The sequence below is a fragment of the Vulpes lagopus genome, chromosome 2, assembly GCF_018345385.1.
Source record: "Vulpes lagopus strain Blue_001 chromosome 2, ASM1834538v1, whole genome shotgun sequence".
NCBI classification, from domain to species: Eukaryota; Metazoa; Chordata; class Mammalia; order Carnivora; family Canidae; genus Vulpes; species Vulpes lagopus.
The window spans coordinates 85,169,438-85,185,232 of NC_054825.1; the positions used below are offsets into that span (position 1 = coordinate 85,169,438).

Consider the following 15,795-nt stretch of genomic DNA (forward strand, 5'->3'; position numbering starts at 1 on the left):
ACACACACTATAGCCAAGTACTTTTTATGATTATAATGGTGTTTCATTCCTCAAACACTACTCTCTCCCAGAGTTCCACATATTAAATCATCAAACATGCTGACTCAGTCATGTGAATTATTCCAAAGAGAAAATGGAGCCAATGTGCCAGTGAGGAAAATATAATCAGTAAGGTTCAAATATCGTTTAATATTTGTTTAATATTATCTTCATTTTCCTAAAAAAATATTACCAACTCTAACAAGAAATGATGAATTGTATGGAATATCTGAAAGATTTAATGTACAGAAAGGATAAGAGAAACAAGATTATGCTTGGTGAGGAGTAAGATATATGCTAGTCTATTATCATCTTATGAGTCAAGTGGGAACTGGAAACTGATACATATTTCATTCAAATGTAATTGTTTTCTTTCTACATTATCTTGTATAATTATTTTTAACATAGTATAAATAGGTACTAAAATGGTTAAATGCCTCTTGCTATCTGGCAGTATAGAAGAGGGATAAAAAATTTCACTTCTAAAATAATAAAGAAAAAATAATAATAAAGCATAGTAATCCATAAGAGAAATGAAACATAATGGCCTTCTTTCACAAAATATTCACTCTAAATAAGGATGCTAGTGCACAAAATAACACTCATTTTAAAAAGAGTGTAAATCAACTTGCATAAAGGTTTATATTAACTTATTCAAAGTATGAAGTATTTTAAATTAAAAGTCATTCTTATTTATAACATTAATATAAACAAATACCTGTAAAAATGATATTATCTTTTTTTCCTATATTTTGGCAAAAATTAGTATGTTTTCCTCATTAAATAAGAAAACATGAGGTTAATTTTCTGGAAGGGATATAACTTAAAAAAGGCAAAAGGGTGATTACAACTTTTCTACAATGGAATTCTGTGTCACTATAACCAGCATCATTTTGTAGCTTATCCGTTTTAACAATGCAGAAATAGACTGCCTTACCGTTGGTGCTGAATCTACATGATGGTTACAAGGCTTTCTTTCCATGCTGATAATCCCTATGAAAAGAAAAGATGGTGTGAATATTTGCTTATTATAGTTATCCATTTTACTTTGAAAACATTTAAGTCAGTAAGAGGTGACCCCTATAGCTTACAAGAAAAAAGCCTCACTTGAATGGCAGGATCCTTTAAAGTCTTATCATAAATTCTTTGGTCAGAAACAGTTGGAGAGTTTAGCTAACTAAGAGACCAAACTCAGAATGAGCTGAGCAAATTTTCTCATTCAAGTGGTGTTTAGCAATAGTGCAAGATGCATCCATATCCTGCTCTTGGCTTAAAAATTATACCATTATCTCCACTCTGCTGTGTTTCTTCCATTAAAGTTTTATTTCTGACTTGGGGTCGTCAAATTTTCATAAAGAAATATCACAAAGGAATCACTTTCTTATTTTCTCAAAAAGAATAAATAAATCTACCTGAATTTCTCTTTGATCATTTGACTTCCTATCATGCCATATTCTATTTATTCAATCATCATGGAGCGTCTGGAAAAAAAAAAAAAAGTTCCCCCGATTCTCTCCTTTAAAATAATACTGACTGCTAAACTTCAGAAAAATCCTTTTATCATGTGTGGATTTATCTTTTTGTTCCCAATGTCCTCTAACACATTTCTTTGTAAGAAACAGCTTTTAAGAATATAACACACTGCATCTCATCTATAAGAACACTGGTTCAAAGTTTAGCTCAGGTTAAAAATGAACACAGGTGTGGATCTCATTTACTTTATAATCTCTGTCCATCAGCAAACCAATATGTGAGTTAGGACATTAGAACAGTTTGTTCAAATAATGGTACAGGCCGACACATGCAGGTCTGGTTAGAAGTGAGAACTTTAATGTACCGTTAGCAGCAATTAGCACAATTTCTAGTTGAAACAAACATTAGCTCTCTCATTTACAGGCATTTAAAACTCATTTTTCTTCAGGTATCATAAGGGATTAAGTGAGAGTATCACAAAACAATCACTTTTTATCACTGTGCAAGAGTATATTAAAAATGAACCAAGTACCATAAAACATGATTTAAAAAAACATAGTTTTTGTTTCATTTAAAAAACTCTCTCAACATCTATTATCAGCAAATGAAGCATAAATACTACCTATTCAATCAAGTAATATTTACTGAATGGCTATTTGGCATAAGTGATAAAAGATAAATTAGAAAGGATAAATTGTAATTTCTGACCTCAAGACTTGAGTAAAACAGAGATGTCCTTTTTTTTTTTTTTTTTTTTTTTCAGAGATGTCCTTTTAAAAAAAAAAAAACTACAGGACAAATTAAAAGTCTTAAGAATAAATACAATCTTTACAGTGATTTTCATGGAAAGACACATTTTTATTCATAGATTAACACTGGCCTTGAATAAAAAAATTTTAAAAACCCCGAGGAAACATTAAAAAATGTTGAGATAATACTGATCCTTACTGTGAGAGCTTTAGTAATACTGAGGTCTATGGAACAAACGGTGAAATCCCCACTTCCCCAGCGCCCACACTCCCACAACTCTCTCTGGCTGTATCCACTGAGAATAGTCTGGCATACACTGGCTTTTAAATGAGAGTGGTCACACCATGAGCCTCAGGCATTTGCAACATTTTACATGTGTGTTTTCACTATTGTAATCCGACTGCTATAAAATTGAGATACGCTGATTCTGATTTTAAAATTCATATCCAACTAGAAAATAACTTCAACATGTTGAAAATGAAAAACTAAACCCCTCCCCTCAATGGCAATATCCTCAGCTTATATAATTACAAAGAAAAAAAACTACATAACTTACATTTCAATTTCAGGATAAGAAGGTGGTAATAACTAAATTTTTTTTTTTAATAACTAAAATTTTTAAAGATGGATTACCGAAAGATACAATTTTAGTTTTAAATTTAGATTGCCTATTGAGATAATATCATTTGGAAATATAATCATACATGTTTATTCAAGCTTTTGGTAAAGAATATACAGAACAGAATAAGCTTAAGAAAAAACATCCCTTAACAACATTTTAAAGTAAATTTTACCTAAAAAAATCTTTGTATGTTATTTCACTTTTATTAAGGTATGATGATAAGTGAAATCTCATAGTAAATAAGGTATGATGATAAGTGAAATCTCATAGTAAATAAACCACTCTGCTAGTTATTTTTGTGTGTCAGCTTGGCTAGGCCACAGAACCCAGATATCTGGTCAAACATTTCAGATGTTTCTGGGAAAGTCTTTTTTGGATGAGATAAACCCTTAAATCAGTAGTCTCTGAGTAAAGTAGATTGCTCTTCATAATGTGAGAGGGCTTCATACTCGGTTGGAGGCCTTAAGAAAAAGACTGACTTCCCTGGAAAGAGAAGGAATTTTGCCAACAGACTGTTTTCGGACGTGAACTGTAACTCTTCCTGGGTCTCCAGCCTAACTTTGCAGGTTTTGTTTCGGCCAGCCTCCAGAATCATGTAAACCAATTCCTCAAATGAAATCTATATACACATCCTATTAGTTCTGTTTCTCTGGAGAATGCTAATACACTTAGCTTCTGGCAAACAGTAAATAAAATGTAAGTATTGTTTATATTTATTCTAAATTAATTTTTTGTTCACTAAATATATTAACTGTGCAGTTATAGTTAAAAGGTCCAATTTATTATGGATATTTTAAAATCAGAATACTTCAGAATGAACTTAAGAATATTATATCTGCAAGTAAATCAATCTACCAAATAAAAATCCATCTGTCAATAAACATTTACCATTACACTGTCCAGTCTGACAGTCTCTGCTTTTTAATGTTTATTTATATTTAATGTGATTACTGATATGGCTGTGTTGAAGTCTGCAATCTTGCTGTTTCATTGCATCTATTTCTGTTTCTTCCTTTTTTTCATATTTTTTTTGAAATAAATACTTTTACTATTCCGTTTTACATACCCGATGGCTATATTTTTAGCTATATTTTATATTTTTTTATGGTTAGAGATTGTATTATACATCTCTAATTTGTACACCCTGAATTAAGGTTTTCTACTTCATCAACAATATAAGCATCTCAAAACAGTATTATTCCATTTACCCTTCTAATCTTTATGCTACTGTGGTATTTTATCTCTATATGTTATAAATCCCACAACATAATGTCATGATACTTGTTTTAAACAGTTATTTTAAGAATGAAAAAAATAGCTTTTTATATTTATACATATATATATATATTTTATTTATACATATATTGATAGTGTTTTCATCCTTCCTGCAGATCCAGGTTTTCATCTGAGATCATTTCCCTTTTGATTCATAAACCTTTTATAGACTGTGGGTGACTTTTTTTTTTTTTTAAGTCTTCTGCAGGTATTCATATATGAAGGATATATATATCTTTTATTGGAGTTCGATTTGTCAACATATAGTATAACACCCAATGCTCATCCCGTCAAGTGCCTCCCTCAGTGCCCATCACCCAGTCACCCCATCCCCCCGCCCACCTCCCCTTCCACTACCCCTTGTTCGTTTCCCAGAGTTAAGAGTCTCTCATAGTCTGTCATCCTCACTGATATTTCCCACTCATTTTCTCTCCTTTCCCCTTTTGCTATTTTTTATATTCCCCACAGGAATGAAACCATATAATGTTAGTCATGAATCATATTTTTGCTAGGTATTGAAATCTAGGTTGATGGCCACGGTCCTTCAGTACTTCATTGATTTTATTGCATTATTCTTATAAGGATGAAGGCATCAATTCTTACTGTTTCTCTCTGAATGTGACACATTTTTCCTCTGGCTGCTTTTATGATTTTTTCTTTAGGTTTCATTTTCTTCAGTTTAATTAAAATGCACCCAAGTGAGGTTTTATTTATATATATCCTTCTTGTGGTAAGTCAAGCTTTTTATATCTCCTACATTAATGTCTTTTATTAGAGTTGGAAAATTCTTGGCCCATTATTTCTTCACCCTATCTTCTCTATTTTCCTTCTGGAATTCCAATTACATTTTTTTTTTAAGACTTTATTTATTCCTGAAAGACACAGAGAAAGGGGCAGAGACATAGGTAGAGGGAGAAGCAGGCTCCATGCAGGGAGCCTGATGTGGGACTTGATCCCAAGTCTCCAGGATCACACCCCAGGCTGCAGGCAGTGCTAAACCGCTGCGCCACCAGGGCTGCCCTGGCTATTCTTTCTCATGATTATGGGACACCTATTCCTGCTCATTCACATGCTTTATATGCTTTATATTTCTGATGGTAGGTTAGATCTGCTAGATGTATAACTGGTAGAGAACGAAAGAGAAAACAGGCTTCCCCAGAAAGGGCTCACTCCTTCTTCTTAAAAGCTACAGTAATGGATGGATCTTTGTGTTCAAATCTGGAGTAGGCGTGGGTTGGGGTTGGGCTGTTGCTTTAATTTCAGGATATCTATCTATTAAATATCCAAAAAATAAGATCAGTTTCTCTCTCTAGAACTTCAGAATTTAAGCATCTAGAGAAGAAGGGAACTCTCTTCTCTGCCTTTCCCATTTCCTATGACACTGCTTATTGGGGAAGTGCTGGGTGGAGAGGACTGATGCATATTTGGGGTCTTTTGGATTCCAATCCATATGTCAGCTCACCTGTCTTTAGAAATTCAGCTGATTTCTGTTTTAGCAAAGTCATTCTGCCTATGAAAGGCTTGCTACTCTGCTCTCCTGTGTCTCTGTCTTAATATTCCCAGGTATTAAAGTGGCTGCTAGTCTCCACTTCCTCATGGAGCAGGTCCTCTTTGGAATTTAATTCACGTACATTTCTATGTGTTTACATCTCTCTGATGCCTTTTTTTTTTTTTAATAAGAGGTCTATTTGATGTTGCACTAGGAGTGATGATCATCATCGGTTGTACATCCTAACTGAAGGCAAAACTCCATTTCTGTTTAGTTATATTGTTGCTTTTAATCTTTTATTGTGTTTTTGGTCAATTTCAGCACATACCATTTTTTTCTTGAATTTCTACCAACATTTCAATGCTGCTATTGGTTACTTTCCTAATTCTGACAGTAATAAATATATTATTAATTACTATAAACAATCTAAACCTCTCTCTAACCAAGATACTATATTTACTAATACCTCCTTGCTCCACGCAAGATTGAGTGTGTAGAAGGCTTTTACTTCTCTATTTTTTACATAAATTATAGTTAAATTTAAATGGATAAAAGTGCATAGGAATCTGTAGAAGAGTTAAGTATGAATTTATAAAACAAAAAATCTGTAAGAAAAACTTAATGTTTCCTTTATACCTAAAAGAAAAATTTAACATTTTCCCCTGTATTCTGAAATTTCCATTTTAACTTAGGTGTCATTTGATTAGAGTACTCTCTAAATCCTTGTATGTTCAAATGTGCCTTCCATCGTTGGCAGATGTATGATACTTTGTCTGAATAATGGATTTTGGGATAAGAAATCCTTTATGTTGGTTGTCTGGACACGTTTTTCCACTATTAACCAGCTTCCAGAGTTTTAGATGAGAAGTCCAATACTCATTCAACTCTTTCCAGGTAAAGAAACTGTTCCTCATATGTACAGACTTGTGAGATTTTCAATGTATCTGGGAAATCAGGAATTTCACCAGAGTATACCTAACTGTGTCTTAGCTAGAATTAATCTTTCCTGAGACTTGATAAACCCTTTAATCTACAGAGTCTTATCTGCTTGGGGAAATTTTATTCTACTGTTCCTTTAAATTTTGCGGTTCATCTTACTTTATCATTGTAACTTTTATCTTTATGATAACCATTCCATTTAATCTTCTGGGTGAGCATTTTCTTTTCCACTTTGTCTAATGATTTTAAAATCTGAAACCAAGCAGTTTAGTTTAGTTTTTTTCTAGAAGCCTACAAGGACTAAGACAAGAGGAATGGCAAACCCTGGAGCATATACCAGAACACAAATTTTTTTTTCTGGAATCTCAGTGTCAGTGTGTTAAGAATGGGAGGGGAGTGTGAGTCTCTATTCTCCTTGCTGCTGAGCAAGGACCTGTACAGGGAAACCAAGTCTCTTCTAAAGGGGTAGGCAAAAAATGGTTTTTTTCAGAGTTCACTGAGGGCTCTCAGCCTGCAGAAACTATTAAGTGCTCTGGATAACTGGATTTATCTGTCATTTTAATGTCTGTAGTGTATCAAGGGCCTGGCAGAGCTAATGCACCAACAATGGACCTGTAAAGGGCCTACATGGAAAGGGACCTACCTAGCTAGAGGAATCCAGTCCCAGTCCCAGTCACTGGGAGATGACTGTAACTTGCAACTGATAAGATTTGAGAAGAACAACTTACCCTTGTGTCTTGGCGGCGGGGGGCGTGGGGGGGGGGTGTTGCTTTCTTGCTATAGCTCAGACCTCTATCAGTATAGCTGGAACCACAAACCATGAGCATGCAAAGAAAACCAGTAACTCTCATAAGGGGTTTCAATAACCTGAGTATGACCAGATAACCTTTTAGAACTGGTAGTGCCACTGATAAAAGAAGAATAAGAGCATCAACGATTAAGAGTTTTAAGAGAGTTAGTTAACAAACTACAAAGATAACTCCATTTTAAGGGAAGAAAATAGTAGCGGCAAAGTAACTCAGAAGATGGGTAACATCCCCAAATTCACACAACCAATGAGCAGCAGTACCACATCTGAAACCTATGCATGCATCTAAGTCATAAACACTCTACACCCATTTGTGTGTTTGGCTCCTGTGGTAAGGCCCTGATTTTATTCATCTTTGCACCTACAGTGCCTAATTCAAATGCCAGAAACTCACAAGGCCCTCAACTCTTGAACTAAGTAATTGAAATCTATGCCATATTCACTGAGTCCATGTGCTATAATGGACTATGTGCTATAACTTGTGTGCATTATCAGAATGTTTGAATTAATCTTCTGTTTTCAGAAATGTTAATTTACTACTTTCTCTGGTAATGTGTCTAAACTTACTGTAAAACTGAATATGTAACTTGAAAATTTTCCTAATTTCCCAGATATTACACATTCTACAGGAGATAATGGAAAAATTTTATGCTTTTTTTGGGAGATAGTTAAGTATTTTACTTTGTAGAAAACTAGAACATGACATTTTACCCTGTTGTACTTGACTGACCTAAACAGGAAAATTATTTATTTTTTTAGTTTCCCTAAACTCTACCAACCTTCAACTCAAGACCATGATCAAAGGAAAAAAAGGACAAAGATGATTAGACTTATTGCAAAAGCAAAAAAGGCAGGAATACATGCGAAATTCTAAAGCCAAAACATATATCCAGCAATGTTATATATCATCAAGTGTTTATGGGCTGCCCAGTAAGCACAAGCCACTGTGCTAAAGACAAGAGAACCACGATTCTCCTTTTCATGACACCTTTTTAAGAGTCATTTGCTTCAAGCAACACTATAACTATGCATCCTATTTGAGTTCTGGAGATCACCATGAATCTCTCTATGTAAAGCAGAGAGAATTATGCTTTGATAACTTTTAGCTAGGAAAAAAATGAAATTAAAATTTATTATATTCTAGTAGAATACATTTTTAGAAGGTAAGGTCCTTTCTCTCCTGCCAAATTTAATATAAAGTTGTCTGTGCTGAGCTTCCAAGCTTTCTTAGTGACTAGAAGAGAAGCAAAACTGATTTCCAGATAATATAATTTTATACCTAGAAAATCCAAAAGAATCACTGCTAAAAGTAACATAATAACAGAACTAATACATCAGAAAGTTAACACAATATAAAGTTTAACATACAAACATCGATATCCTTTACATATGATTTATGAAGATTTATGAAAAATACCCCAATAGAAAATACTTTAATACAAGAAACAATATGAATGTTAAAATACTTTTGAAAGACATAAAAGTAGTCTTGAACAAATAAAAAGACATCCCTTATTCTGCAACAAGACAATGTAATATTATATAAAGGCCAATTCCTTCCAAGATAATATATGAATTTGTGTGATTCCAATAAAAAAAGTTTTTTTCTTGGCACAAGTTAATTCTAAAATTCATGCAGAAATATATGCAAAAATATCTAGAAAAATCCTGGGGAATAAGAAGAGCAATGAGTGGAAATAAATGCTATTAAGTATCAATTTATACCACAGAAAGCCTCTGCAATTAAAACAGTGTACTAATGACACATGAATAGACATGTAGTCCAATAGAATATATTAAAATGTTCAGAAAAACATCCAACTGCATATGGAAATTACATGTGAAGAGGAAGAGATACTTTTTAATACGTGATGTTGGGAAGCGATGGATGTTTTGAAAAAGAAACTGATCTTGGGGTGCTTGGATGGTTCAGTGGGTTAAGCATCTGCCTTTGGCTCAGGTCATGATCTCAGGGTCCTGGGATTGAGCCCCTGTTGGGAATCCCTCCTCAGCGGGGAGTCTACTTCTCCCTCTGTCCTTCTCCCCTCCCCTTCCACCCCCACTCCTGTTCTCTCTCTCTCAAATAAATAAAACCTCAAAAAAAAAAAAAAAAAAAAAAGAAAAGGAACTGGCTCCATATATCATACCATAAACCAGGAAAATAAATTCTTAATGGGCCAGATTTAAATGCTAAACATGAAACTATACCAATCTTAAAACAGAGGAATCTGTTTACAAACCCAGGTATGAGGAAACCTTTTCTAAAAATTTTGCACTGTCAAGTCCAAAAGCCAAATATTGAACTTGGAGAAAATATTTGCAACCTATATTACTGACAGATGACAAGTTTCCCTATTATATAAACATGTAAGTATACAATAAGGGTGATTTAAAATTTAATTGGGATATCATAGTATGAATTCACTGATTTTTAAAAAACTTGATTTCCTAAATATGTCCAGTTCTAAAGGTCTCAGAAGCAATGACATTCCAATAGCAATGAATGTACTTAGCCCCAAATTTTAGTTTCTAAATTCCATTTTCCACTAAATAGTACCAGGGCTTTTTGGGGAGATGACAGACCCCAGCTTTAGGGCAGGAAAGTGCATGATACACTGAGAATACTGCAAGTACGAAGTACTATCTAAACTAACTGGTTCATTTCAAAGGATACAGGAATAGACACAAAAGGGCTCTCTTTTGTCAGAATGGTGGACATCTTTGGCAACACACACAAAAAAATGATAATAAAGAAATATAATAACAAGTTGAATGAAAAAAAAAAAAAAACAACCCACAATACTCAAAGAGACAGGCAAGAAAAAACAGAAGGGCTCTTCTTGACCAAACACCAGCCAATAAATGTAGAAGCAACGATTATGTTAGAAACCCACCATGCTGAACCCTCTAACAGTGAACAGTTAATTCAGGCCAGGATCATTCATGGCTGCTGAAACCACTGAGTAAGGTTTTTGGGGTACAACAGGCTATTCACATGGTCTCAAAGTATCAACTCACAGAATATCCAGCAAACAAAGGGAAACAAGGGAAAAGTTTTATCTTTACAATATGATCTAGTGTTCACTATGTTAATTAAGGATTAAATTTAGCAACGTAAGTAGTGGGGTAACTTGATATTATATGCCACCTGATGTGATGCAAAATAGTACGTATTGCTTACAGTGTTCTTGCCAAAAAAGGTTTAATCTGAATCTAACCAGGGAAATAGATAAAAACAAAACACTGGATATTCTATAGGACAACTGGCTCAGCCAGACTCTAAAAAAGTCAGTGTCATGAAAAATAACAAAGAAGTCTAGCAGAGATTAAATGAGACTAAAATGACAAAGCAATCAATGTAGTACAAAGTGTTAATCTGGACTGGATGCTAGACAAAATAAGCATGCAAACAAAAAACTGCTTAAGATATTTTTTTAAATTTTTATTTATTTATGATAGTCACACAAAGAGAGAGACTGAGAAAGAGGCAGAGACATAGGCAGAGGGAGAAGCAGGCTCCGTGCACTGGGAGCCCGACGTGGGATTCGATCCCGGGTCTCCAGGATCAAGCCCTGGGCCAAAGGCAGGAGCTAAACCGCTGCGCCACCCAGGGATTCCTGCTTAAGATATTTTATATGCAATTAGGACAATCTGAATTTGTTTATTAGATATTATAGAATCCTTCTTAATTTTCCTAGATGTGATAATAGTACTATGATTATATAGAGAATATAATTATTTTTAGCAGATACATGAATAAAGTTTTTGAGAGGAAGAAGCAAATGGTGTACATTTAGGAGTTTTTTTTTTCAACTTTTTTTGTGGTTTTAAAAAATCTCAAAATATATTTGGGGGACTATAGACTCTTATTAGACATTTAATGACTGTATAGCAGGCAAGCAAATATTCAATGGTTTTGAATATTGCTAAATCTTCCACGTAAGCAGAGTAAATAGGGTTTAGGCTCTCAATGAAAAAATTTAGCAGTATTATTTAAAAACAGTCAATGAAAACCAAACACTTCTCCCAATTCTAGATTTATTGGGTATCTTCTTAAAAATAAGAGAAAGCCCCCAAATTAATGCACAAATGAACAGCTACTATAATATGTATTTATATTTTATATATTGAGAATTTCACTCAATTAATCCATGCTTATTGAGAAATAATTATTTTCAGGGTAAATTCCTTTCGCAACTCAGAGGTATGAGTCACAATTTTCTATTATTAGTTTTTGTCTCTTTACAATGAAAAAAATGCATTTCAAAGGACAATTTACTAGTATATATCCTGACTTTGGAGCCACTCTGTATTTTGGAAGACTGGCTTTGGTAATTATTAGCTATGTGACCTTGGGCAAGTTATTTATATACTCTGTGCCTCCATTGCCTCATTCAGTAAAGGGGAAACATGTATCTCATAGGCTGATGGGAGAATTAATTAGTTAACTAATATAGGAAAAAAATACTTTAAGTCGTACCTAGCATACAATATGTTTGAGATATATATAAATATACATGTAGTATATTTGACTTTGATGTTTAAAATAGCCTATATTTGTAGATTTTTCAACAGCCTTTACATACATGTAGAACTAAAGTTTTAAAGGAATAAAATACAGTAAGCATTATAATTATTTATATGACAGGTTAGATATTCTAACAATGAGCTTTGTTTTAGAGAACTTAATGGCTTACTGCATACAACTTGAGGTGATAATAATGAACTTCATCATACCTTAAAAAGATTTTTATTAAAAACAACATACACACATACATGTATGTATGTTCAGGTGTATGTGTATGTGTATATATATATATAAACATGCCCCCTCCTCTTTATCCTACTACTTAGCTCAGACCCTTTTCCCTTGTTGGGATTACTGGAATAGCTTCCTAACCAAACCCCCTGACTTGCTCCATGGGCTTTCTGATGACCTCTCACACTGTCAGTAAGGCTATTCTAAGGAAAAATTGTTATCTTGTCACTCTACAGCACAATCTTCAGGATCAAAATGCTCAAGTGCTGCACTCAAACTGCTTATAAAAAATGGCACACAAAGCCCTTCAGGACATAGCTAGTGCTTAGCTCACTAACCATCCTCCTTTGTGGTTACTTACTCTTGCCATTCTTCCAGCTTTACATTCTTTACTCCAGTCAGAGTGCACCTAAGCCCTCTCCCTTTCTGACACCTCCTTCTAAGCTGAGTTATTTCTTAGACATCCTTTAAAGCTCAGGTCAAACATTATGTTCTCTAGGAACCAGCTTATGATATTCTCCTGTCCCGACTCTGATTCATATACCCCTCCCCATCTCTTCCCTCCCTTAGCACTCCTGTGCAATCTTTCATCACAGTATTTTCCTTACGATGTTTAATAAATCTTCAGTTGCTATGTCATACAGTTTATATTCAATAAAGGCCTGTTGAATGACTGAATACACAAATACAGAAAATAAGAGTTAAAAACATCTTACGGCAAAACAGGCTACAGATTCTCCAGTGGTACAATCATCCCATATTCTGAATATTTCCCTAAATATTCAGTTAAAAATAAATTTTTAATAAATGTGAATCTTAAAGTAACTTATCGTTGCCTAGTCCAGTAAAATGTTAGTATTTATTTTATATTGGGCTTGTTCAAGATCCTATGGGAAGCCCTCTATTTACCGGGTATATATTTCAGATTGTGGAAAGAGAACATTCTTTGAACACTATGTTTCATACATTATATGAAAAAAATTCTCCCAAACTCAGAAACATCAAAGGCTGAGGGCCCTGAGTCTACAAAGTCTGGATGCCTATACAGACCACAGAGGTAACGCACAGTGAATATACAAAACCACAAATCAGTAGGTTTTCTTGTGTTAGTTATGGAAATAGACAGTGACCCACTCATCAAGGGTATGTAAACATGAATGAGTAGAGCACTGAGGAGGGAAAGGGGTCCCTAACATTTGAGACTGGTAAATTAATGATTCTGAAGAAGTACAAATCAAGCAGGGGTAAGTGAGTAGCTCTATGGTGTGGATTGTATCTGTCAGACAATAGGGCTCCTGGTTTTAGCCCTGCTAAAAAAGTGAGCATAAAGACTAAATTACGGTCTATGTGCTTCAGTTTAAGCCTCACACCTTTTTGAAAGATCTCTCCAGTCCAATGACCTGTGCTACTTATTCCCAAATATTAATAAAAAATGAAATTGATTCAATGAATATATGTTAGCGTATCCTTAACTTTTAAATTGATACCAAATAATTTAATTGTGCTAACCAAATATCACTCAAAATCCTACAGAACTTATTTACTACCAAAACCCGCATGCAATTTTTAGTATTTGACATATATCTCCAGTAAACTCTAACAGGAGACTGAAGTATGTCCAAATTATATCCTTTGTGACATGCTCTAGATATTCAATCTGAGAATAGTTATGTTTCTAATATAATTATGTTACATATTTGTTATATACACAAGGTCAAAATACTTTAATTCCATGTGTTCAATCCTTAAAATATAACTTAATATTTTAAGTCTTTAATGTTATTTTAGCAATAATGTTATAGAATCTAGAAAAAAAGATAAGAAAAGAAAAAAAGATAAAAGATATACTATCATAATTCAGGTGTTTCTTTTAAATTAAAATTTATTACTGCAGTGAATAATTAAAAAAAAACCTATAGCACCAAAAGAAACTTCTCGTAATTGCCTGTGTCCTCAATTTTTCCTTGACCATCTTTTGGGTAGCAAGCATCCAAGCCATCAATCTCATGGTCATCCTAATGGTTCTTAGTCTCTTGGCTTCTTTTCATTTAATAGCCTCTTCCAGCTTATCTTGTTAATTCCTATGGATTCAAGGACTAGACATACACCACTGACTCCTTAATCTCTATACTCTACCCCCATATTTCAAAGTATGCAGTCTAGTTCCTAGAATGGAGCCTGACTCATAGCAGGATATTTAATAAGTGAGGTCCAAATGAATCAGCAAGCTACTAGACACCTTGCTCTGGATGTCTTCCAAGCATCTTAAACTCAATATATCCAAAATATAACTCCTTATTTTTCCAGTATTTCTAGAATTCCCTATTTTTGTCAATGGATTGCCAAAATCAGAAGCCTAAGATACCCTCAAATTCTACCTCTCTATCCTTTATCACTTGCCTTTCAAATCACTAATACTTAATAATTAAACATCTCTATTTTCTTACTTCAGTGTCATTCTCCCACCTCAATTGTTAAAATAACCTTTTAACTCACTTTCCTAGCTGGAATGCCCTAACCTCTTTTATTTATTTATTTTTAAAAGATTTTATTAATTTATTTGAGAGAGAGAGTGAGAGAGAATACAAGCAGGGGAGGGGCAAGGGCAGAAGCAGACTCCTTGCTGAGCAGGGAACCAAAGTAGGGCTCAATTCCAAGACCCTGGGGATCTTGACCTGAGCAGACACTTAACTGAGCCACCCAGGCGCCCCCCCAACACCTTTTATGATTATTAGTCTTCTATCTGATACAGTTAAGTTTAAATAGTGCCCTCTATTAGGATTTGTCACTATACCATATGTATTCTCTAGTTCACTTTATTCATTGTTCTTTTTTTTTTTTTTAAGATTTTATTTATTATTTATTTATTCATGAGACAGAGAGAGAGAGAGAGAGGGGCAGAGACACAGGCAGAGGGAGAAGCAGGCTCCATGCAGGGAGCCCAACGTGGGACTCGATCCTGGGTCTCCAGGATCACGCCCTGGTCCAAAGGTGGCGCTAAACCACTGAGCCACCCAGTGCCCTATTCGTTGTTCTTACTTAGAAAGTATCAAACTCTAAGATTCCAAACACCCTCCACTTTAGAAAAAATGTCTTTTGTGAATTCTGCCCGTGCTAGAAAATGGGCATCAGTCTGCATTTTATTTAGATCGGATTCTGTGCAGTCTGACCCCCTGCTACTTCTCTGGCCTCACCGTCTCCTACTTTCCCCTCATTCCTTCTACTCTAGCCACACTGGCCTCTTTGTTCTTCAAAATGCACAGCAGGCATATTACCGACTTGAAATCTTGCTTGGGATGCTATTCTCTCAGATGATATGGCCTTTTTTCTTCTTCAAAATTTTGCTCAACTGTCAGCTTCTTTGTGACATTTTCCTTGACGACCGTATTTAAAACATCAACATAATCTCACTCCCTTGTTCACTTTATCTCCCTTCCCTCCCTTGCTTGTTATTCTATACTTATTTCCTCACTGTCTGCCTTTCTCACTGGAGTTAAGTGAACAAGAGTATGGATTTTTACCTTCTCTGTTTACTGATACATTCATATAACACCTGTAACAGTGCCCCAGACAAAGTAAGTACTCACTGGATACTTATTAAATGTATGAGTGACTCCTGCATTCCCAGTATCTGCACATAC

The 15,795-nt window shown here is 34.4% G+C and overlaps 1 protein-coding gene across 8 annotated transcripts in view; it reads right to left on the bottom strand.

Moving 5' to 3' along the window:
• The window catches only part of AHI1 (Abelson helper integration site 1), a 203,085-nt gene that overhangs the window by 80,597 nt on the left and 106,693 nt on the right, over positions 1-15,795 (bottom strand). For all 8 annotated transcript variants that reach the window (XR_005985976.1, XM_041743284.1, XM_041743282.1 and 5 more), the window contains exon 22: positions 977-1,032. Coding sequence is in view for 7 of the 8 variants with exons in the window: in XM_041743284.1 (XP_041599218.1) it covers positions 977-1,032 (56 nt within the window). In the remaining variant the exon portion in view is untranslated. The remainder of the gene's footprint in view (positions 1-976; positions 1,033-15,795) is intronic.